General features: G+C 35.5%; 1 protein-coding gene across 1 annotated transcript in view; it reads left to right on the forward strand.

Annotated features, from left to right (window-relative positions):
- The first annotated feature begins 5,268 nt into the window (after positions 1-5,268).
- The window catches only part of LOC106878809 (isocitrate dehydrogenase [NADP] cytoplasmic), a 20,767-nt gene continuing 1,035 nt past the window's right edge, over positions 5,269-25,000 (forward strand). Inside the window, exons 1-11 of the mRNA XM_089351886.1 lie at positions 5,269-5,286; positions 6,841-7,035; positions 9,955-10,013; positions 12,089-12,216; positions 13,685-13,771; positions 15,804-15,964; positions 17,162-17,305; positions 19,618-19,685; positions 22,804-22,872; positions 23,948-24,099; positions 24,226-25,000. The exon at positions 24,226-25,000 is cut by the window's right edge and continues 1,035 nt beyond it. Of these exons, the coding sequence (XP_089208012.1) occupies positions 5,269-5,286; positions 6,841-7,035; positions 9,955-10,013; positions 12,089-12,216; positions 13,685-13,771; positions 15,804-15,964; positions 17,162-17,305; positions 19,618-19,685; positions 22,804-22,872; positions 23,948-24,099; positions 24,226-24,416 (1,272 nt within the window). The 3' untranslated portion in view covers positions 24,417-25,000. The remainder of the gene's footprint in view (positions 5,287-6,840; positions 7,036-9,954; positions 10,014-12,088; positions 12,217-13,684; positions 13,772-15,803; positions 15,965-17,161; positions 17,306-19,617; positions 19,686-22,803; positions 22,873-23,947; positions 24,100-24,225) is intronic.

Below are 25,000 nucleotides of genomic sequence, written 5' to 3' on the forward strand. Positions count from 1 at the left end.
AAATCATCTAATTCTCTACAATTCATCTAATCATCTAATTCTCCAAAATTGGTCAGTCTTTGGGAAGAGTTTCACACACATCGTGCGCTCGCTTACGTATAAACATGGGTATTTTACATACAGATAAAAATCATATCTTGAGGCCAAAAATTACTTGAGATTGAACCTTTAACAATTATTAACCCTCTATAAAGCTCAAATGTGTACTGCTCCCACAGCCGGGATAATGCTGTTGCTTCACAATCAGAAATCCTCGAGCATATCCAAAAGAAAGAAAAAAAAAAGACCATGCACTTAATTGGCATAAAGTTGCTCATGCGCACACACTCCAACGTCTGGTTTACAGATGAGCAGTGTCCTCTCTCTGCCCTTTCAGAGCTGCTTCAGTGGCTTCTACTCCAAGGAGCTAGATATTGTCGCGTGGTTGGCTTGGTTTGTGCAATTTGGCGCTGGTAAATCATCATCATCATCACCATCATCATCGTTTAACGTCCGCTTTTCATGCTGGCATGAGTTGGACGGTTTGACATAGAGCAGGGAGCTGTCCAGACTCCAGCTGTCTGTTGAGGCATGATTTCAACGGCTAGATGCTCTTCCTAACGTGCACCACGTAAGAGAGTGTGCTGGGTACTTTTTACATGTCACCAACACAGGTACGTTTGTGCAGCACCAGCATGGGTGCTTTTCAAGTGGCACCTGAAGACATACGTATATACACACACACACACACACACACACACACACACACACACACACACACACACACACACACACACACACGCATACATAAATACATGCATGCACACACACATCATATATATATACATGAAGATATATTTTGTTGGCTGCATGAATAATAACTGAAGCATATTTGCAAACATTTAACTGAAATATTTATTGCTGAACATGGAGGTATTGGTGTTGGCTGTTTACAATAAATGATGTAAATATTTGCTGGCTGGGTGTGAGAAAAAGTGCTGCGTCAGCAGAAGTTACTAATAAGACGTGTGAATGTCCAGAATGGGTCTGTCCAAGAACCTTGAGGTGTCTTCATAAATGTCTGGGAACCGTTGGACGACAAGTATAGAGGAACATGAAATAATCAGCTGCCTTCAACACTGTGCGATTAATTGAGTGCCAAAACTGTCTATTATAGGCATAAGAAAGAACATTCTAGAAAACCACAACTTCACACTGACTGCTTGCTTAATAGACTGATCATGTGAAGCTCTGCTGGCTCACTCTTAGCGGCTGACCAGTTATCTGGCAGTTGAGGTTTCAAATTATCTCCAAATGTCATCTCACCCCCACTTATTTCTTCTCTCATCACTCATATCATGTACATCATTCTAAGCCCCTATACCTAGTCGTTATAGTCGATCCTATCTTCCTAGATGAATTCTCTTCTTGTTCATGTTTTTTCTAATGATGTCAACTTGTAAATGTTCAAGAAGAACAAAAATTGAGTCAATCTCACTGGTATAACCCATTCTGTTAGACTAAAGCCAATAAAAATATGTTTCTATGTATATGCATGTGTATATATGTACATATGCATGTATATGTATATGTGCCTGTATATTTCAAATTATATGCGTGAGCATTTATATATCACATGGTCATGTGATTTACCAGACTAACAAATGTTATATATGAATAGTATCAATGCATTTTGCATCATTTTAGCTTTCAAATGGTGCCATCCTACTGACTAGGCGAACAAGCCAACATCCCCCCTGATTGGAAGGATACTCCATTGCATGGCTGCCCTTAACCCTTTTAATACCAACCTGCCTGAAACCACCCCATGTTCTATGGCATAAACTTATTGTTTTAAAGTACTCTAAATTATAATCTTTTATTAAAATTTTATTTCCAGACCCCAGCTTAATGATAAGAAAGTTATTTTAATAAATTCTTCATTATTTTAAAAGCTAATTGAAACAATGGTAACTTATGTTAAACTGAAATATGGTAACAAAAGTGTTAACAGCTGAGTGGACTTGATCAACTTGAAATGAAGTGTTTTGCTCAAGAGCACGGCATGCCATTTGGTCTGGAAATCGAACCCATGATCTAGCAATTGTTAGTACAACACCCTAACCACTAAGCAACATGGCTTCACATGCATTTATATATTTATATATATAGTAAAATCAATAAAAACTAGCTGCAGCTGTTTTTCTAAGTTAGATGATGTAAAACTGCTGTCACCCATTAATTTCTCTCTTGTCAACTTTAGCCTGAAGAAGGACTCTGTTGAAAATGTTGGATTTTCTACTCCTCATAGCAAATTCACTATACTCTTTTTATTGATTTTATTAAATACAAGTCTTGCTGATACAGACCACCTGCAGTTTCCTTGGATTCTGTATGAGTGTAAGTATGTCTATCTGTATACACACACACACACACACACGATCTTCAGATGTTGAGTTTCACAGAGTTGATGACGAGTGACCTGTTGACGATTTGCTGTGCTTGAGTAGGCACGTCAAGCTTAGTGAAATAATAGTCATAGCCGGTGCTGGTGACATGTAAAAGGCACCTGTGTGGGTGATATGTAGATGGCACTGGTGCCAGTGACACAATAAATTTACCTGTACTAGTGACATGTTAAAGGCACCCATGCTGGTGACATATTAAAAGCACCTGGTACACTCTGAGGAGTGGTTGGCTTTAGGAAGGGCATCCGGCCATAGAAACTAAATCAAAACAGACTGGAGCCTGGTGCAGCTCTCTGGCTTACCAGTTCCAGTCAAACCATCTAACCCATGCCAGCATGGAAAATGAATCCTAAGTGATGATGATGATGATGATATATATATTCATATATAATAGAGAGAGAGAGAAAGAGAGCTAATGAAAATCACTATGTAATACCAGGTTATTAGTATCACTATGATTAATCAAAATATTAAAATATATATATATGCGTCTGTCTGTGTGTCTGTCTGTCTGTGTGTCTGTCTGTCTGTCTGTATGTATGTATGTATGTATGTAGAGATAACAGAAAATATAGTCAACATGTTACCCAGTTCAGGAATCGAAACTACAATCTTATGATCATGAGTTCAACACCCTAACCACTAAGTTACACATCTCCACCATTAATGCTTTATATGATGTACACGTTTCATGAAATTGGCAGACACTAATGTTAGCATAAAACCCACTTAAGTAAACAAAAGTTGTCAGTCCTATTCATTGGCATTAATCAGCAAAAATACAATATGAAGAAAAACAGAAATCTTTATATAGACATATGTGCATATAAGAACAGTAGGATTAACATCTGATGATAGAGTAGAAGGGGAAGGAAGGGAGCAAGTAGAAGAGTATTAGAGAGAGACTCCTTATGTTTTTTGACAGGATATCAAAAGACTGTTGTCCTTTGAATCCTGAGTTATTGATTGCTCTTAAATTTGGATGGAGCTAATGGGGCCTTTGCTTCTCTGCGGTGATGCCCAGTTCAAGCATTTGCATAATTCAGAGATATACATAATTACTTGAACAACTATAGTGTTTTCTTATTTATGCTTTCATTTCAAATCATTGGTTCATTCAGTTTGACAAGTATATTGGTATAAATTTGTAGTTCATTGCTCTATTTCTCCCATAATTAAAACCAACCAATATATATGTGTGTGTGTGTGTGTATATACATAATACATACATATATACATACATACATACATACATACATATACAGGGTATGATGGGTAAATTGTCATCATTTTATATTTTTAATTCCTTGCACACACATTGCTTGTTTTTGATTTTGTCAATTACACAGTATAGTAGGGTCAGTTGGGTACTGTCTGTGAGAAAAAACAGTACCATGACGCAATTTCCTCTTTCAGAAATTTTGAAACAACATGCTGTACTGCTTGGTATTCGCAGCAGAAGATCCAATATGAACATTTCAGAGTCTGGGTGTCAATCTGAGGACAGTGCAGAGGATTTGGAAAGAGTTGGGTGAGTCTAATGGTGATTACGAAGGTGTGGCAGCTCGGAAAACTCATTCTGATCATTGTGATAGGAAAAGAACTCCTGAATTTGTCAGTGAGATCCAGGCCATGATTGACAACGATCCCTCCAAGTCAATCAGGTCCATCGCCAGGGACATGGCAGTGTCTGAGTTTCTTATCAGGCAGGTAGTGCATGAAGACATTCAGTATTCCTCATACAAGATGAGAAAGGGTCAATTTTTATCCCAAGCCGTCAAGGACAAGAGGAAAGACCGCACTACAAAGCTTTTGAACAAACTCAAGCATCCCCTCCAACTGAATGTGCTTTGATTTTGCTTAGATGAGAAAAATTTCTGCCAGGATCAGATGGTGAACACACAGAACAACAGTTGGCTTGCCGTGTCCCCAAAACATGTACCGAGAGTGATAAAAATCAAATGAAGTCTCAACATCATGTTGTTTGGAGTGATTACTAGTGATGGTGACATTATGCCTCCATTCATCTTCCCACGCAGCCTCAGGCTCAACACGGAGGCCTACATCAAGTGCCTGGATTATGAGTGGGAGCTGCTGGAAGACCCTATGTCTGGCAACAGGACTCTGCACTATGCCACACAAGCAGGTGAACCCAATCATGGCTGTCGCACAATTTCTGCAACCACATCACCCCTAACATCTGGCCACCTAACTCCTCAGACTGCAAACCCCTTGATTATTATGTGTGGTGAGCAAGAGACAAACAAAACTCCTTGTAACCCCAAAGATGAACTGAAGGCAAGGATTATGGCAGCATTCACCAACTTAAACAAGGAGACCATCAGAAGAGTTGCTGGAGATTCTGAAGTTGCCTGGAGGCTGTGGTTGAAGCCAGTGGCAATTTTATTGAATAAATTTACTCTTTAATATTTAAAAAAATTGTTATGTAATTTTGGTAAATATATCTGTTAAAATGAGATGTCAGTGTTATTTTCATTTTTGTATAATTTAGATGACAATTTATTCACTGCATCCTCTGTGTGTGTGTGTGTGTGTGTGTGTGTGTGTGTGTGTGTGAATGGAAAAGCATTGTCATTTAAATGTAATCAATTTCTTATGTGTGTGTGTATACAGAGAGACAAGCAAAAAGGGAAACAGTTAGGTAGAAAAATAAGTTGCTAGGTATGTATGTCAAGAGAAAAGGAATGAAATAAGTATGAGAATGAAAGAAACTCACACAGTGATAAGAGGAGAGGAATGCTCTAATTATCATGAAGTTAAATTTTCTTGTGACAAGTTATGAAAAGGTTCCGCTAGGACTATGACAACAGCAGCAATGGTAATAATGATGATATTTCTAATATAGGCACTAGGCCTGAAATTTGAGTAGTGGTGTGGTGGAAAACCTTAATCAATTCTATTGACCTCAGCACTTGACTGGTACTTTATTTTATTGACTGCTTTATTTTATCAACCTCAGAAGGTTGAAATGCAAAACTGACCTCAATAGTATTAGAACTTAGAATGTAAAGAGCTGAAAAAAATGGCAATAAGCATTTTAACTTTTATTCTAATGGGTCTATGAGCTCAATAATGATAATCCTTTCCACTTAGCCACAAGACCAGGTAGGTACAAGACCCTGATTGGCATAAGACCTGATAGGCACAAGGACTGAAATTTTGGGGGTGGGACAAATCAATTACATCACCCTTAGTACTCAAATAGTACTTATTTTATTGACTCTGAAAGGATGAAAGGCAAAGTTAACCTTGGTGACACTTGAACTCAGACCATAAAACCAGAAGAAATGCTGCTAAGCATTTTGTCTGTTAGTCTAACAATTTTATGAGCTCAATAATAATAATAACAATTCTCATTTTCATTTTATATTCACTTTCCATGTGAGCATGGGCTGCACTGGTCATTACTATTCAAATTAGTTTTTATTTAGAGTTGCTATCCTTGTAGGGGAGTCAGGGACCACACCACATTCATACCATTTTTGACATGGTGCTATGGTTATGCATCCTTTCCTACACCAACCACATAGTGTGAGGAAGGACATATATTTCCATGCATTTGATGTAACTCAGTGCATTTGAAGTGACTTGGTGCATTTGATCATGTACCATCATTAAAGGGATTGCTCTTGTTCTTGACAGACTTGCAGAGTTCTCTTTACCCTATACTATCTTTGTTCATCTACCAACCACTCCATAGTGTGTATTGTGTGTACTTTAACTGAACTCAAATTAATCAGATTCAAATTAATCAAACTCAAATTGCTGACAGCTAAAAATTTTGCTCAAGAACAATATGCCACAGTCTTATAAAGATCTGGCATATTTACATTAAATGTTGACAAATTATTGTCAAATTATCAGTCCAGTGGATATGACAGTATTTGTTTACCTAGTTTTGTCAGTTCATGGCAGTACTGTTTCAAATATCAGCAACATATCAGACAACTGGCTTCTGTCCTAGTAACTACATTGCTTTTTCTTCTCTCTCTCACTCTGAAACTTAGGGCAAGGCCGGGAATATTTGACTCTACAGTCCTGACAAATGAATTTATTGAAGTCTCCTTATTTTTATAAATGAATTGTTATAGTTTACCTTCCTGTTAGGTCTGAGCAAGGTTACCTACTATCAAAAGCATTTCATCCATACTCATTAAAACTTTTCTTCAGTCATTGTGTATCAAGGGCTACATTATCCAGTGTGCATCTTGCTTTTAAGATGCTGGTGTGTCAGTGTGTATGAGTGTGCACCCACTAATTTTTTTTTACATTAAATTCCAATATACACCTTCTCCTCAAGTTGTGACCTATCTGGCTTATGATCATCCACACTTATGACCACAAAAAAATATTTCCTTATTTCCTCCAACAGTTGTCCATACAAAGACTATGGCAGTATTTAGCAATGCAGGTCTGCCTCAGACCCAGGCATCCACTGCCTGCCACTGTCTCTTATTCAGTCACTTTCAAGCATCAGTTGCATTTGAATGAAAATAGTGTTGAAAAATATAAATCTGACTTACAACCAGATCGACTTATGACCTGCCAATCGGAACAGAACTTGGTCGTAAGTTGAGGAGAAGGTGTAATTTAAAAAATGTACACCATCTGAAAGGTATTTGTAGAAAATTTCATTAAAAAATACCCTTTTTCTGCAAGTTTTGAAGAATCAAAATCAACTTGTGTGAATTATCTGAAACTACTCTCCCCACCTCTGAAAAAGTTTTACCCACAAATTCTGATATAACTGTAATCTACACCATCTGAAAGGTGTTTGTAGAACATTAAAAAAAAATGTTCATTTTTCTGAAAGTCATGAGGAAACAAAGTTAGGTTGAAGGCATACTTGTATAGGTATGCGTTCATTATAATTTGAAAGAGATTTAGTTGATATTTCTGGAGTGGTACTATTAATCCATTGTCTAGTTCAATATTCTCATCTGGTCTTTGAGTCTTTACTGGAGTTCACTCTTTGATTGCCTTTACTGGAGTTCACTCCGAATTCAGGTTAGCTCTGGGTCAACTTCTTCCTTTCCTTCTACCATTCTCAAAGGCTCTAAAAATACAGTTAGTCATGGATACTGCTCTTCCCATGACCAAATGATTAAAAACTCTATGAAGGAGCAACTACATAGAGGCTCCATCATTGGCCTGTCCATAACTGATTTCATAATAAAGATAGCAAAATGGCAGAAGTGTTATCAGAAGAGGAATGTATCTAGTACCAGTCATATACTGGGGTTGAATGAATCATGTGTTGTGATTATAGTTTTGATCACGTAACTTTGATTGTCTCGATTGCTGTTATTTGCCTGCAGTGAAACTATGCAGAGTTCTGTTCTGTTTACGGCACAACATGTTCAGTGTTAGTTTTTAGTTAGTTGAGACTGTAGTAACTCGCTGCATAAAACTGTTATTGCGTTGAAGTTTAGTTTTGCTTACAATTTAACAATCTTTGTTTGTATTGTAGATTACTGTATTTCTAGTTGATTAAAACCTTTTAAACTTAGATATTTCAGTTTGGGTTTATAACATCATGTGTATTCAAGGCTAACAAATATGTGAGCTTGAGTCCATGTAAGAAATTATTGTATAGAATCAGTACTAGCCTCTTGCAAATATGAAAGTGTGCCCTAGTGGGATTTGAATGCAGAAAGCTGTAAAGAATAAAAAAGGGTAAAGAATAAAGATAGGATATAGAAATTCATAGCTGGACTTATCCCTCTTTATATCTGAAGGTTTTTGATTGTACCACTGACTTATTAACCCTTTAGCATTTAAACTGACCAGTTCTGTCCAAATATTCTACCTGTCTTATGTTCAAAGTAACCAGATCTGGCCTCTCAAACCTTCCTGACAATGTTATTCTTAAAATAAGCAATCACATCATCCAAATCTCAAAGCTACAAGTTAATGCATGATTAATTCAAAACAATGTGAATAAATAAGCATTTCATCGGACAGAATAATCTGAAAGCTAAAGAGTTAACACAGCCATGTTATGTTGAGGATAACTGGGTGCTCTATCACTTTATCAGTCTTAACACTAATTTTTGCCAGTTGAGGGAATTGGAGCTATGGAAAGTAAAGTACTTTGTCATATGAACCCAGAGTTGAGAGCTCTGTGCTTAATGTCCTAGCCACATGACCATGTAACTATATATTGCAAAGTATTCCATCTCATAGCCTACTGATTTGGTACCTTAATAATAATAATAATAATAATAATAATAATAATAATAATAATAGTAGTAACAATAATGATAATAATAATGGGAGAGGGGATGAGTCAATTACCTTGACCCAGTCTTTAACTGGTACTTATTTTATCGACCCCGAAAGGATGACAGGCAAAGTTAATCTCGACAGAATTTGAACTCAGAATGGAGCAACAGGTGAAATATCACTAAGCATTTCATTCAGCATACTAACAATTTTGCCAGCTTACTGCCTTTGGTTTCAAATTTTGTCACAAGGCCAGCAATTTGGTGGCAAGGGATGAGTTGGTTACATTGGTCCCAGTGTTCAACTGGTACTTATTTTATTGACACCGAAAGGATGAAAGGTAAAGTTTACCTCAGCAGAATTTGTACTTGGACAATAATGTTTATAATTGTAAGGAGCTATATCATTTTATAATTTAATGCTTTGTAAATAAATGTACTAAATCTAATTGAATTTATGGAGTGTATAGAAAACGATGACACTACATATCAGTACATATGACACCACTGACTTGTATTCATAATCAAATCACCTACTTCTCAAATAGTCTATCAAGAGGAGGAATATAAATAGCAACATTTTAAAATTGAATTTCTGAATTCATTTCTCTATACAAGTCCATGTTATGGCCATATCATTCTGAGATGCTACACACTATCTATCTCATTAATCTATAACTTATAGACATATATGCAAACATTTAACTTACACATGGAAACACACACTATCTCTTCCCAGTCTCTGTCTCTGGCTCTTATTCACCCTTAAGTTCACACATTTGAGTTTACAGTTATATTTTCTCACAACCTCTGTTCTCAATTTTTGAACTTTCTCTTAATCTGATATGGGTTTTTATCTTCAGATATAATCTGGCTGTCTGGGGCAATAACTGTTAGGGTGCTGAAGGAGTTAGTTAAATAAACTAGGTTTTTTACATTTATATCTTCTTAATCCTTATAATCTTCTTCCTCACACTGTCATGTTATTGTCATGATCATTGTTATTATTGATATTCTTGTATAAGACAGTGAGCTGATAGAATTGTTAGCGCACTGGATTAAATGCTTAGCAGCATTTCGTCTGTCTTTACTTTCTGTGTCTAAATTCCAACAAAGTCAACTTTACCTTTCATCCTTTTGGGGCAGATAAAATGAGTACCAGTTGAGCACTGGGGTTGATGTAATCAACTATCCCTCCTCCCCCCAAAATTTCAGGCCTTGTACCTATAATACAAAGGATTATTAATATTCCTGTATTTTAGCATTTGCTTATTCATATTGGCGTTGACTGGATGAATGAATCATTACTTGCTTTGATCCTGTATAAGGTCCAACATCTATAAGGTCCGACATCTATAAGGTCCAACATCTATAAGGTCCAACATCTGAGATCTAACTACACTGCTTTTTCCATGTCTTCTTCACTCTATCTCAACTTTGGGTATTTCATAATGCTAACACAATATTTTTCACCCTGTCCTCATTTTACATTTGCATCAAATATTCATTGGAGCAGTTGTTCTTAGCCTGGCAGTAGCATCTGCTAGAGGATATTGTGGACTCAAAAGGTGACAGCGAGACCACTTATGAGATTTAGAGCTGTGAGTTTTTGTTATGTGTCAGATGTGGAGGGACATGTATAAGATGGTTTTAGTCACCCACCTAGCTGTTTCTGATAATTTAGCAGTGAAGCACATGCGTTACTAGAGACAGTTAGCCTAAAACTAATGGAGCTCCAACCAGTCAGATGACTTGGATTACCATAAAGTTTGGGAGGTGGCAAGCATTGTGTAGTATGTGGGTATATGTTGGGTAGTCATATTTAGGTAGTGGTCATGTCATGTTGAATAGGTGCAGGCACAGCTGTGGTTTGATAGAGGTTCAGTTTGAAGGTGAGAAAACAATCAAAAGTATTTGGAGTGTCTGCATGTTTGTTAGGGGTATGTCAGGGAATACAAAGAAAAAATTAGTTAAACAGAAGAAGGCAACATCTCTTCTTTAAATTAATTACTAAACATACTCCTATGTAAATTTGACAAATATTTCAAAAGCCAAAACAAAAGTTGAACTTTCATACTTAACTACATACATCTTTGTACCTATACTTCTTTTAAACATCTACAAAACAAGCAAATCTATGGCTAACCAAAATAACTAATAGAAACTTCAGTAATCAATCAAACTGCCCATTAAAGTACAAATAATTAGAGCAATATGTAACCTACTGATCTAGAATGAAGACATAGATCAACGCACATATGCATTCAACTCAACTCACATCCCTTTAAAATATCTATAACCATTACCCCTACCCCACACATCTTTTAAACATAAATATGTGTGTGTGTGTGTGTGTGTGTGTGTGTGTGACTTTATGTATTTATTAGAAGAGAATGTTTTTTTTTCTTTTTTCTTTTCATTACTGTTAATTATCTCTTTATTTACTGTTATTTTCCATTGCAATTAATCACTCATTCCCATTCAAGTCATCTATATATTTAGTTTTTAAAACTTATTGTAAAAATACCATTACTGTATTTTGATAGAATCCTATTAACTGTTTAATTTATGAGCCATATAAAAATGCATTTCTAAGTTTCTATATACTATTAACAATATCAGAATATTTTTGTTTTTATTTTCATTATCACCAATTACTAAATAACTTAAAGCCTATTTAATGATAGACTGGTACAAAAATGTTAGTTAGTAGCAATGAACCATTATAGATGTATAAAGGAAGATTTCAGTACTCTTTAGTTTGCTGTTCTACTCCCAGGTGCAGACACAATTGTGGTCTGTTAGAGGTTCAGTTTGGAAGGGAGAAAGTAATCAAAGGAATTCGAGTGTCTGCATGTTGGTTAGGGGTATGTCAGAGAATCATCATTGTTGTTATGTATTGTACATTTTTACAGTGTGTTGATGACACTACAATGAAAGTCTTCCTGATTAAGCATAATTTCTCCCATCGAATGAAGCATGAGTTTCCATCAGATGAAGCCATAGCATTACTTCATTCTTTCCCATAATGTTTTCTTGGCAAGGATATTGGGGTAGTTTGCCATTGGCCGACATGTTAAATACATTGTTAAATACAATGACGACTGTTCTTCACTAATGAGGCCAGAATAAGATCAAAACCTATCCTGGGTTGTCTCTCTGTACTAGCTGGAAAAATGAAAATGATATTAGTCATTGGTAATATTTTTTTTGCATTGTATATTTGTTTTGAGTCAGTCTTTTAATACTGTATTCATTCTATATGCTAACACCGACTAACCTATTCATAGGTTTGTCTTGGCAATGTTAGGTAGTTGGCTTTATTATCACAATTGGTTGAGATGAGTGAAATATTTACACAATGCTAAATAATAAAAGTAAATAAAATAAAAAAAGAAATAAAATTTTAAATTTCAGAATCATTTGGGATTTAATTAAAGAGAAATTGATCCAGCCTTTTGTTGAACTTGAGTACCATTTTTATGATCTTTCCATCCAGAACAGAGACAAAACAAATGACCAAGGTAATATAAACTGATATTTTATGAATTGATGATACAATTAATTTCAGTCATTTTGTTATTGTTGTTTGTAGGGGTTGTTGCTTTTTAAAAAATATATTATTTGGTATTTTTGTAAGCTCTGCATAATAAAATGTATTTAGTTGTGTCAGTGATTCTTTAGTTTGTGCAATGAGTGATAAGAATTGAATTTTAAAATTTAATCACCAGCATCAGCATCAAAGTTATCATCATTATTGTTGTTTTTAACTGACAAAAACAAAGGTTGATGTACGCTTCATTTTGAACCCTAATATGTTATCTATACAAGATGGTATCAAAAAGTTCCTGGAGTAGTTCTGTAGTCCACCAACAGATGGCAGCACACAGTTGCATGCACAGTGAGAGCTAGCAGTGACCTTCATGAAGCAGTGTACCAAGTGACATTGCTGTGTTTACTTGGCAAGTTGTGAAATTTTTGTTTTTGTGGTCACATGTATGCTGTAGTTTGCAATTTTGTCATGGACAGGAACAAAGAGCCAAGGTGAAATTTTGTGCTAAATTTGGGAAGTCTGCTACAGAGACATTGAGCATGCTTTGGCAAGCTTACAGCTGCATTGTATGCAGTGTTTTGAGTGGCACTGGTGTTTCGAAAGCAGAAGAACATCCCTGGAAGATAATGAGCGATCTGGATGACCTGCCATGAGCATCACCCCAAGAAATGTGGTATTGTGCATGGAGAATGTGTCCCCCTGGACCAGACTATCGATCGAGAGTTCTACTGTGACATTCTGAAGCATTTGAGGAAGGACATTTGGTGAAAGTGACTGGATCTTTGGATCTCGAAAATTTGGATCCTTCATGACTGCACCCACCCTATTTGCCAGATTTAGAACCAGCAAATTTCTGTCTCTTCCCCATGATGAAAATGCAGCTCAAAGGTGACCATTTTAACATTGTTGTTGAAATTCAGAGTGAATTGCAGAAGATCCTCAACTCACTTATGGAAAACAACTTCCAAGCAGACCTTAAATAATGGTGATGATGATGATTTTGAAGGTGGTATATTTGGAAGCTGACAGTTCGTGCATCAAAATTCTCTCTAATACTGAAGTTAGGAATAGGATTTTCCATATGTATGTGATAGTATATCTCTCTCTTCAGCATTCAAGATAGTAGAGATGCAACGCTTTCAAATATTCCCAGTAGTTAATGCTTTTAACCAAAATTATTTTACTGGTGAATGTTCTTCGTAACCCTTCAATTTCTTTTATGACACTGGATAAGTAAGGAGACCAAAGCTCTGAGCAGTAATCTAATTTGCTTAGCACTCAGGTTTTCTATAGAGTTAGCCTAACTATTGGTTCTCTTGACAGGAAGGTTTGTAGAATCCATCCTATGAGATTTCTGCATTTAGAGGTCCCTTCAGTTTTGGTAGTATTTGTTAAGAATAATAAGTTTTATTTTTATTTTATTTTTTATTTTTACTCAGTGACTATTGATGCTGCTCATGCCATTAAAAAGTACAATGTTGGAATCAAATGTGCCACCATAACTCCTGATGAAAAAAGAGTTGAAGGTAAGATTTAAATATGGCTATTCTCAATATTTTGTTCTTTACAAGCAAAATTCAAATTACCTTGCTTTCTTAATATTCATAATACCAACCTGTATAAGACAGCCTCTACTATAATACTCATTTATTCATTTGCTCAGAGATCGTTGCCGGTGCCCCTGAACTGGCTCTTGTGTGGGGTTGTTGTAGGATTTTTGAGCGAGATCGTTGCCAGTGCCCCTGGGCTGGCTCTTGTGTGGGTGACACATTAAATTTTTCGAGCGAGATCGTTGCCAGTGCCCCTGGACTGGCTCTTGTGCAGGTGACACATGAAATGCACCATTTTGAGCGTGGCCGTTGCCAGTACCGCCTGACTGGCCTTCGTGCGGGTGACACGTAAAAGCACCCACTACACTCTTTGAGTGGTTGGCGTTAGGAAGGGCATCCAGCTGTAGGAACTCTGCCAAATCAGATTGGAGCCTGGTGTAGCCATCTGGTTTCACCAGTCCTCAGTCAAATCGTCCAACCCATGCTAGCATGGAAAGCGGACGTTAAACGACGACGACTCCTCCATATAAATCAGAATTAAGAAACAAATTGTGTTAATTCACCTCCTAATAGCCAGCAGATACTGTTAACAATATCCAGTAATGTAACTGATATCATGATTAAAGCTAATTTTGTTACGTCATCTAATATTGTTTCTGCTAAATGCTCATACTCTTATGGCAAATTTGCTCAGAATAAAGCTGAAATTGTTGCAGTGTTTAATAAAACATGTGCACGCACATGCACGCAGCACACACATGCATGCACATGCATTCACACACACACGTGCATGCACACACACACAAAATATTTCCGTGACTAATGATACAAACCCCAGTTTCATGTCACACTACAGAGGAATGGGACTTTGGTCAGCGCTAATGTTGTAGGCAAAATGCAAATGACTTAAACAATTCTTTTGTATTCAGCTTAGTTTTTGATGAATCTACAGATATACCAGACAACATATAATTGCCAGTATTTAATCAGTAATGTTTCTTTTCATGTAACTGTGAAAGAAGAGATGCTGGACTCAGTACTTAAAAATTAAAAAAAACAACTAATGGTGTTGAAACTTTAAATGCATGCACTTGATTAAGATCTAACGAATGCTGTTGTTGCACTTAATAAACTTCATCCATATTGCAATGAACAAAACACCTACATTTCTATAGAAAAATGCTGAATTAATTGCAGAACCCCAACTTCAAGAGTTTTCCCCCTGTTCATTGCTTTATTTGATATGAATAACTATTAGCCTGGTACTTCATGTATAAAGAGGTTATAAAATCTGTCTGTGAACTTGTCAATTTCATGTACATTCATGGGAAGACCCATCAGCATTTCCAAAATTTTATTGAAGACTGGAGCATGAAGATAAACCCTGTGATATCTCTTTCTATTCTTGCTATTAATTAAATTTCATAGATGAAGGTCTTAGTAGAGCACAGATAGAGAAATATAAACTGCTGGTCCCATGGCTGTTTTCTCCTACACTAATAACTTAGTTATTTCTAGCCTTCCTTTAAGGAATGTAGAATTAAGTATGCAGCCTTAATATACAGAAATAAGTATCTATACACACATGCATATATGCATCATCATCATCATCATCATCATCATCATCACTATTCAATACCTGCTTTCCATGCTAGCATGAATTGGACGGTTTGAGAGGAACTAGCAACCCAGAGAGCTGCACCAGGCTCCAATTGTCAGTTTTGGCAGGATGCCCTTCCTAATGCCAACTGTTTTACAGAGTGTACTGGGTGCTTTTTATGTATATGGGAAAAATATATTTTCTATATAAAACTTTTTAAAATATATTTTTGTGTATGTTTGTGTGTATGTGTCTGTGTGTATGTCATTGTGTGTGTGTGTGTGCATATGTGTACAATATATATGCACACACAAAAGCATATACACATACATACCATAGATGAGTAGACAGAGAGATAATGAAAATATGTTTTATATACTCAATGTCGTATTATCCTTTCCTATTCAGAATTTAACTTAAAGCAGATGTGGAAATCACCAAATGGAACAATTCGGAATATTCTAGGTGGCACTGTATTTAGGGAGGCCATCATCTGTAAGAACATTCCAAGGTTAGTGCCAGGATGGACCAAAAGTATCATCATTGGACGTCATGCATATGGTGATCAAGTAAGAAAGCACTCCTTTTGAATTTCAGTATAATGTTGGCATTTATTTAATTGTTTTTGTTGTTGCTTGTTTTGAAGGTGAAGGAAATGACATTAACCCTTTTGATACCAACTTGATTTTATGATACAAACTTCCTGTTTTAAAGTAAACTAAATTAAAGCCTTCCATCTAAATTTCATGTTAAATTATGTGCCAAACACCATCTTAGTAATGACAAAGTTATTTTACTAAATTCTTCATTATTTTCAAAATTAACAGGAGCAAAGTCAGAACATTTCTATACAAATATGGTGAGAAAAGGGTTGGTCATAGCTTAAAAAACATCATTTGTGTATCTGCTTTTTAGGGATGAAGATTAATAGGTGCTGATAGTTAATTCATGCCAAGTAAAGTTGTTCTCAGAGCATTTCTACCATTGGGACAAATTTTCACCAATCTCTTCCACCCTGCTCCATCTTGGGCTTTCTTTATGAATCTAGGTTCACTCTAGAATTAACTATTGGTGTAACTCCCCTCCTCCAATGGTAAGATATGATTTGAGGGTCATTTCACTGTTATTTCTAGTGAGTTGACTGACCATCAGTGGTTCTCAGCGGAGGTTCATATGGCCCCTGAGGGTCCATATAATATTTTGGGGGTTCACACAACAAATGAGTAAATTGGATATCCACAATAGTATTTTAAGGGCCCATGAAGAAATTTTGCTTTAGATGTATGTATTGGTATGTATTGCAAGAAACAGTATGGTTTCTTTCTCTAACATTTTACATAGTTCAACTTCATGAGTTAATGTGTGAGAAACAATAAAGGAATTTTGAAAGAAGTTTCTATAATGCTAGATTCTAAACATTGAGCAGCAATGGGGATCCATCAGAATAAAATAGTAAACAAAGGGGTCCATTGATAAAAAAAAAATGGTTGAGAACCCCTGATGTAGAGGTTTCCTTGATGTTATTGAGGGTAAGGGATAAGCAGAATTGGGGCAATGCTGGACAAAATACTTTGCAGCATTTTGACAGATATTGTTACACTGAGAGTTCAAATCTTACTGAGGTCAACATAGCCATTTATTTTTTTAGGGGCAGACAATAAAAAAGTCTTAGGCAGTGGGTTAATTTCCAATATCCCTCCCTCCAAAAACTGTGATTTATGTTAAGAATCATTTCCCAGAATTTATTTTAACTTTCTTTATTGCAGTATAAGGCAACTGACTTTGTTGTTCCTGGCCCTGGAAAAGTTGAAATAAAGTTTACACCAGAGTCTGGTGAACCAACACAGTATACAGTATTTGACTTTAAAGATGGTGGTGGTGTTGCTATGGGGATGTACAATACAGATCAGGTGAGAAGCACTCTATTTTTGTCTATGACTGCTGGCAGAGTGTTCATAGCTTTTATACACATAAATACACATGCACTCTCATGCACTAAAATATCTGTGAAGAGACACACACATATTTATATATGCACACATGCATGCACATACACATACAAATATGTACATAAATGTGCACAGACACACACACACACACACACACACCACATACACACACACATGTATGTGCATACTTAGCTATTCTAATTGTAAGGAAACCATTGAATGAATTATCTTCCCCACCCTGCCTCACTAACTACGGCTGCTGCCAACATTGACTGGTAATAACAACACCCACACATGTGTGTATATATATATATATATGTATATATATATATATATATATATATATTCACACACACTCACTCACACACACACAGATAGATAGATAGATAATATATGTATTGGGTCATCCCATAAATAATGTGTTTTTTTATACTTCTTTTATTTTTCAAAATTATGATAAACAAAGTTCTCTTTTATCTAAAATATACTCTCCTTCATTTTCTACAATGCTCTTCCATCTATCTGGTGGACTTGCAAGGCTCCTATTCCAAAATTCACTTGTCCATGATGAAAAGTACTCCTCTAGTAATGTTCTGACTTCATCTACGGAATTCATATTTTTTCCATTCAAATGATTTTGAAGACTGCAGAATAAATGATAATCAACTGAGACAATGTCCAGCGAATATGGTGGGTGGGACATCGTTTCCCATTCAAACTGCTCCAGCCTTTGGAATGTCATCCTCACTGTATGTGGCTGAGCATTATCCTGATGGAAGAACATTTTTTGTCTTGAAACCAAAAAATGGTCGTTTTTCTTCTAGCACTGACTTATACTGCTCACAGTAGATCTCTTTTGTTATTGTTTGGTTTGGGTTTAAAAGTTCAAAGTGGACTAAATCATTCATATTCCACCAAACAGATAACAATATCTTATGTGGGTGAAGATCTTCTTTAGCCTGGGGTGCCTGTGTTTCTCCTTTCCCTACCTACTGTCTTTGGTGCTTGACATTTTTATAGAGAACCCATTTCTCGTCACCAGTCTTTATTCAGTCCAAAAAAGGTACATTCGTAAGATGTCACAGCAAAGAAAAGCATACATTCACTCTGTGCACAATTAGATTCAGAAAGTTTGTGAGGAACCATTGACCCAATTTGTTGACATTTCTGATGGTATGCAGGTGTCGATAAATGGTTGAATGACCAAATCCAAGCTTCTCTGCTAGTTCCTCAACAGTTACAATGGGATTTTGTTCCCCCAGGATTTGTAGAACATCCTTGTTAAGCTCTACAGATCTTCCAGTTTGAGGCTCATCTTCTAGGCTGTAGTTTCCAGCTTGGAATTTCTGGAACCACCATTGACACTAGCTTATGCTTATTACCTGATCCCCAAATACTGAATTAATATTCCTTGCACTTTCCATTGCATTGAACTCATAAAGCAAAATATGCTGAATATGCTCCTTTGTCACTTCCATTATAGCTTTGAAAAATAACTGTTAAAATCGAACTGTACTCTTCAAAACTTGCACTAAGAATAAGGACAAGGTAAAATTACTATCTGCTTTTATAGCAAGTTGATGCAGGTAATTTATCCTGTCCCCCATCGGCTTTTAGTTCATGCAATTGAAAAAATTGCATAATTTATGGGATGATCCAATATATATATATATATATATATGTAGTAGAATAAGAAATAGAAATAGAAAGTCTTTGGTACAGTATTATATATTTTTAAAAGTGAATAGGAATGGCTTTTCTGATCATTTTTCTACTTCAATAATTAGATATTCATAAGTCATTAGGTGTTTACAAAAGGTAAACACCTAATAGCATATAAACACCTAATAACTTATGAATATCTGTTCATAAGTTATTAAGAGATTTGTGTCAAGTCAAAAGAAATTGCTATTATTATCATTTCTATTGTAATAAGGTGGTGAGCTAGCAGAACTGTTAGCATGCTGGACAAAATGCTTGGTGGCATTTTGTGTATCTTTACGTTCTTAGTTCAAATTCCGTCATGGTTGACTTTGCTTTTCATCCTTTCATGGTCAATAAAATAAGTACTAGTCAAGTACTGGAGTCAATGTAATCAACTCCCCACAAATTTCAGGACTTGTGCAGAAAAGATTATTGCTATTGTAATAATAATAATAATTATCTCTGTCATTAGCATCACCATCATCATCACTGCCACCATCATTGTCATCACCACTATCATCATCATCATCATAATCATCATGTTTAAAGCTTCTTTTTTTTATTTTCAGAGTATAAGGGATTTTGCTCACAGTTCATTCCAGTTTGCTTTGTCGAAAGGTTGGCCCCTATACCTGAGGTATATAAGTTTTACAAATCATTATGGCTTCAAACTGTGATATATATTTTAGGGTAAAGCTAAAATCTCAATGAGATTCGTAGCTGAAGCTATTTCACATCTCTGAGATTTCTGTAAATAAACTGCAGTTAAATTGGCTTAAGCTTCCATTTTTCTCTGAAACTGTCAAATTATGGGCAGTGAATTTCTTTATTAGTTAATTCAATGTGCTTGCAATTTGTTTTATGCATACTCTTTGAACGTAGGGCAATGTCTTGTGACCGAGACCTTTGGCGATATGCTGTGCTTGAACAGACCTCTCAAACCAAGTGAAATCATAGTCATGGCCGATGCCAGTGTTACATAACTGGCACCTGTACTGGTAGCATGTAAAAGGCACCTTTTAAGTGTTGGACCTCACAGAGGCATCACGGCTGATGCCAATTTCATGTAACTAGCACCTGTTCTGGTAGCATGTAAAAAGCACCTTTTGAGTGTTGGGCTTCGTGGAGGCAATGACAAATGACTGAGATCTTTGGCAATATACTGTGCTTGAGTAGAAGGCCCATCAAGCCAAGTAAAATCATAGTCGTGATGAGTCCTAGTGTCATGCAACTGGCACCTGTGCTTGTGGCACATAAAAGCACTCATTACACTCTCAGAGTGGTTGGCGTTATGAAAGGCATCCAGCCATAGAAACCATGTCAACTCAGACTGGAGTCTGGTGCAACCCCCACCCCCAGCTTACCAGCTCTGGTCAAACCATTCAACCGATGTCAGCATGGACAGCGAGTGTTAAATTATGATGATGATGGTGATGATGATGATGATGAATATGCATGAGTTTTGTTGGTCCTCTTTGACTGATGACATTGACACAGCTAATGTTTTGTTTGAACTGTTTGTTAATGGTGTCTGCTAACAAAATTTGACTGAGAAGGATAAAATCATCTATGTTATTACAGTCCTTAGGAAGAGTGATTAGTATGACACACCGAGGGGAATAGGAAAGGAGTATAACTAGAGAGGCCTAGAGGAAGGTGTTGCACAATTTTCTATTTCAGGGGAGCAGATGTTATTAGGGTAGCAATAAAAAAAAATCAGTGAGAGGAAACATTGAATCTGTGTTGGTGAGTGAATATTTTGTTAAATGGCTGAATAGCCTTCCTCTTGATGTTCTCTAGAATGTGCAGAGTAGATATGTGAACATTACTTCAACGAAAGTCTTCTTTTTGCTTTATAGAAAGCTATCAACTAATGAGAGCTGAAGTATTTCCTAACTTTCAAGAGCAAGCTTACATTTTTGGGAATCCAATTTGCAAGATTTTTAATAGACGACATCAGCACAAAGTTTATTAGAAATTGTAACATCTAGCACTGAGAACATTGTTTATATGCAATGAAAGTATGGTAAAAGACAGTTTCCTTGACATGTGTAGGAATCAGTTTAATGTTGTTAAAGGAGAATAGTTTCTCGTCATTGTCCCATTTTAGATTTGCATTTAGCTTTTTTTACAATTTTTGTTGTTGTTTCTTCTTTCTTCTTACAAGTGTCTGTCATATCAACTTTTATTTTTTTTTATTGGCTTCCTTGTGCTTCCTTGTTGATAGAAAACAGTTTTTATGTTCTTGTTTTGTAGTTATTTGTTTTAGCTTTCCTTTGTTCTTTACTAAATAGTCATAGTGTTGATCCCTATAAAAGTTTTCTATTGCATAAGGCCCTGTCTCCCTGTATTTATAGTAAATATAATACTTGTGTCAGGTTTGGTGAGTGTATTGTAAATACAACCATTATTTTATTAGTTTTTCTGTCTGGTCTTGCAATCTCATTCAGAATCTACAGCAATAACAAACATTTTTGAGGTCATTATTTCTACTAACCCTTTAGCATTCAGATTCCTCTGTCAAATGTAATGCTTATTTAATCACACTGATATGAATTAGTCATGCATTACCTTGTAACTTTGAACTTTTTGACGATGTCCTTGTTTATTTTTAGAATAATATTGTAGGATAAGTGTGAGAGGCTGGGTCTGGTCAGTTTGAAGATAAAACTGGTAGATTATTTTGGCCAGATATGGCCAGTTTAAATGCTCAGGAGTTAATCTTGCAGACTCTTTGACAATCTTCTCCATTTTGTTTTTTGTAGTAATTGATTGACTGCTCCCTTTCCTTCAAAATTGCTTATCTTGTTCTTGAATCAGAAACCCTTATTAATATTTCAGTTGTCTTAGTTAAACTTTGTGAATATGAAATTGAACACAGCCTTGTTTGCCTTAACCACCTGCAGTTTTTTCTTTTGTTTTTTTTTCCTATTCTGTTCAAAATACTATGTAATATGGATGCACTGCCTAGTAGTGTTCTTTTCTGAATGCTGTGAACGTAAGTTCTGATGTTTTGGATAGGTATTTTATGTCATTTGTATGTATCTTTTTTCTTTGGCATATCACCAATACCTGGGTTTTTGCATATTATTTATAACACTCTCTTGGTAATAGAGTGTTTCTGTATTTCTTTATTACTTTATTTTAGGGAACATTTCTGAGCTGTAAAATATTTCTAGATAACCTCAAGTTATTAATAGCATTTCTTTACAAGTAACTTAAATGATCTTCCTTGTTTTATAGCTGCAATTAGATTTTGCATGTTTGTAATATATTGGAATATTCAGCAAAATATAAATATATTATTACCACAATTATCGTCTGCAAAGGGTTACTTATTGTAGTTGATGCAATCAATTTATATAGATTTTTTTTTTTTTTTTTGGAAGCAGTGCATATTGACATTTATCATTCCTAAAAACATTCAATACTTGTTGCACCTGATTTCATTAAAAACTAGTAAAAGCTAAAACTGCTGAAATTTTTATTATTCCATAGCTGTTTGTCTATTCCTACATTAAATCTGAATTTTTTTTTAACCTAAAACTATTTTGTAGAAAAGCTGAATATGTTTCCATGTATATAATTTATTATTTATGATTTTTATACAATAATTTTATACACATATCTACACTTTGTTTAAAAGAAAATCCTTCATGAATACAAGCTAAGCTGAAGTTTAAAATTCAATTTAATTTATTCCTCTTTTTTTTTTTTTTTTGTTGCTTTAAATATCACCAATAATTTAATTTCAGTACAAAAAATACCATTTTAAAGAAGTATGATGGCAGATTTAAAGATATTTTCCAGGAAATATATGAAAAGTGAGTATTTTATCTTGTACAATACTTTTATTTTGGACTATTCATTCTATATTTTGTGAATGTAAATTTTCTGTTTTTGTTATTGGATTCTTCATTTATATTTATATGTTGCTGAGATGGCATATCTCCTGGTTCAGTTATTTTGTAATTGAATTGATTCACAACTGAATTCTGATGGTGAAATTTTTAAGCATGATGACTTGCTTAACATGTAATGAACTGTTGCACACATGTCATCACATGTAGCTCATAATTAGAAGCAGGACTGGGATTCAGTGTGACTAACAATTCAGTTGGTTAAACAACTGGAAACTAATTGTCAGAAATTCTGACTCAGATACACTTATTTGACTGCAGAGTTTTATTGGCTGCTATCTGGTAACTAGCAGAGGGACCCGCATTTTATATCCTGTCACCAGTATTCCATTGTTTTGTGACCAAAATATTTCACTTTCACCTCCACTACCCCTGTTGCATATAAATATTATAGAATAAGAGCTGAATAACATTCAAAACAATAACCAGGCTGAAGAATTGATTGTGTATTTCATAAGCTTATTGTATGAAGTTCAAAAACACCCACAGAAGGAAAAAGTTACTTGTGATTGATTAGCATCTTATCTAAGGTTAGCTTGCTTACATATGCATGTGAAGGTTAGTTCTAGCAGACTGTGTGAAAGAAACCTTCACAGTTGGATGCAGTAGAAGGCAACAATTGTAGAGTACAGTATGCAAGTTGAGACAAGTAAGCTTTGTTATCCACTGCATCCATCTCTATTCCCAGTCATCTTGACCTGGTCACTGGATTGAAGATGGTTGTAGACAAGAGAGTGAGCTTGACAGTGTACAACTCTTCACTGAAAACAAAGTCACCATGTAAGTTATCAGTCGTCCTTAAGGGTGACTAGATAGTCCCTATGACTCTAATGAACAAACATATATATAGATCCTAGGCTAGGAGGAATATACCTCTTTGTCACTTGATACTAATAAAACTAGAAATAAATCATAGGTAGGTTTATTTGTTATGTAATTAAGTTTATCTATAATTCTGAATTATTTTTGTACTCTTTAGAGACTATAAAAGTAAATTTGAAGCCAAACAAATGTGGTATGAACATCGTTTAATTGATGATATGGTAGCCTTTGTGTTGAAATCTGAAGGTGGCTTTGTATGGGCTTGTAAAAATTATGATGGTGATGTACAATCTGATACTGTGGCACAAGGTATGCTGGTATTTTTTGTTCTTTTTGATTTTGGTTTGTGATAATTTTTTCTTTGTTTTTAAAACATTTTTCAGATTAAGAAACATTGGTTCTTTTACATTTCTGTTTTCTTTGTATTTTTTGCAGGTTTTGGTTCTCTTGGTTTAATGACAAGCGTTTTGATGTGTCCGGATAACAAAACAGTCGAGGCTGAAGCTGCTCACGGTACTGTTACTAGACACTATCGGTTCCATCAGCAAGGCAAAGAAACATCTACTAATTCCATAGGTAAACAATCTTCTTGTTCTATTGGACCCCATATCAAAAGTACATTTTAAAGCCAGCCATCACTCATGTGCAAATATGGCTTGCTAACATGTATCATACCTATTGCTTTAGGTGACTTTATAGACACAAGCAAGCATAAATGCACTCCCAAGCGCCTCATTCTTGACTCAGTGAAATACCCAGATTGTAACAACTGCAGGGAGAGACAGCTACACCAGTATCTTGACTAGTGCTCATTTACAATCAAGCAATGTGAAAAGAAGTATCTTGTTCAAGCACACAACATACTGGAAAACCTAGGAAATGAAACCTCAACCTCACATTCATGGGTTGAACATTCTAATCATTAAGCTTCATGCCTACACCGTCCATATCACATATGTACTTACTCTTTTACTCTTTCCAACCACTTTCTCTTCTTAGAACTCTAACTTTAAAATAAAGTGGCATTTTTGAGCTAAGGGGAGTTTGTATATGGCCATTCAGCCTGCTAGAAATACTAGTCAAATCTCCCTCAGATCACTCTTTACTGTTCAGACAATATAAAATCAAGATCTAGGGAGTGATGGATGCTGTATGAATTAATACTATTTTGGAAAGAAGTAAAAAGTGCACATTAAAAACAGCTTTTAAA

The sequence above is a fragment of the Octopus bimaculoides genome, chromosome 5, assembly GCF_046866305.1.
Source record: "Octopus bimaculoides isolate indiv1 chromosome 5, ASM4686630v1, whole genome shotgun sequence".
In the NCBI taxonomy this organism is placed as follows: Eukaryota; Metazoa; Mollusca; class Cephalopoda; order Octopoda; family Octopodidae; genus Octopus; species Octopus bimaculoides.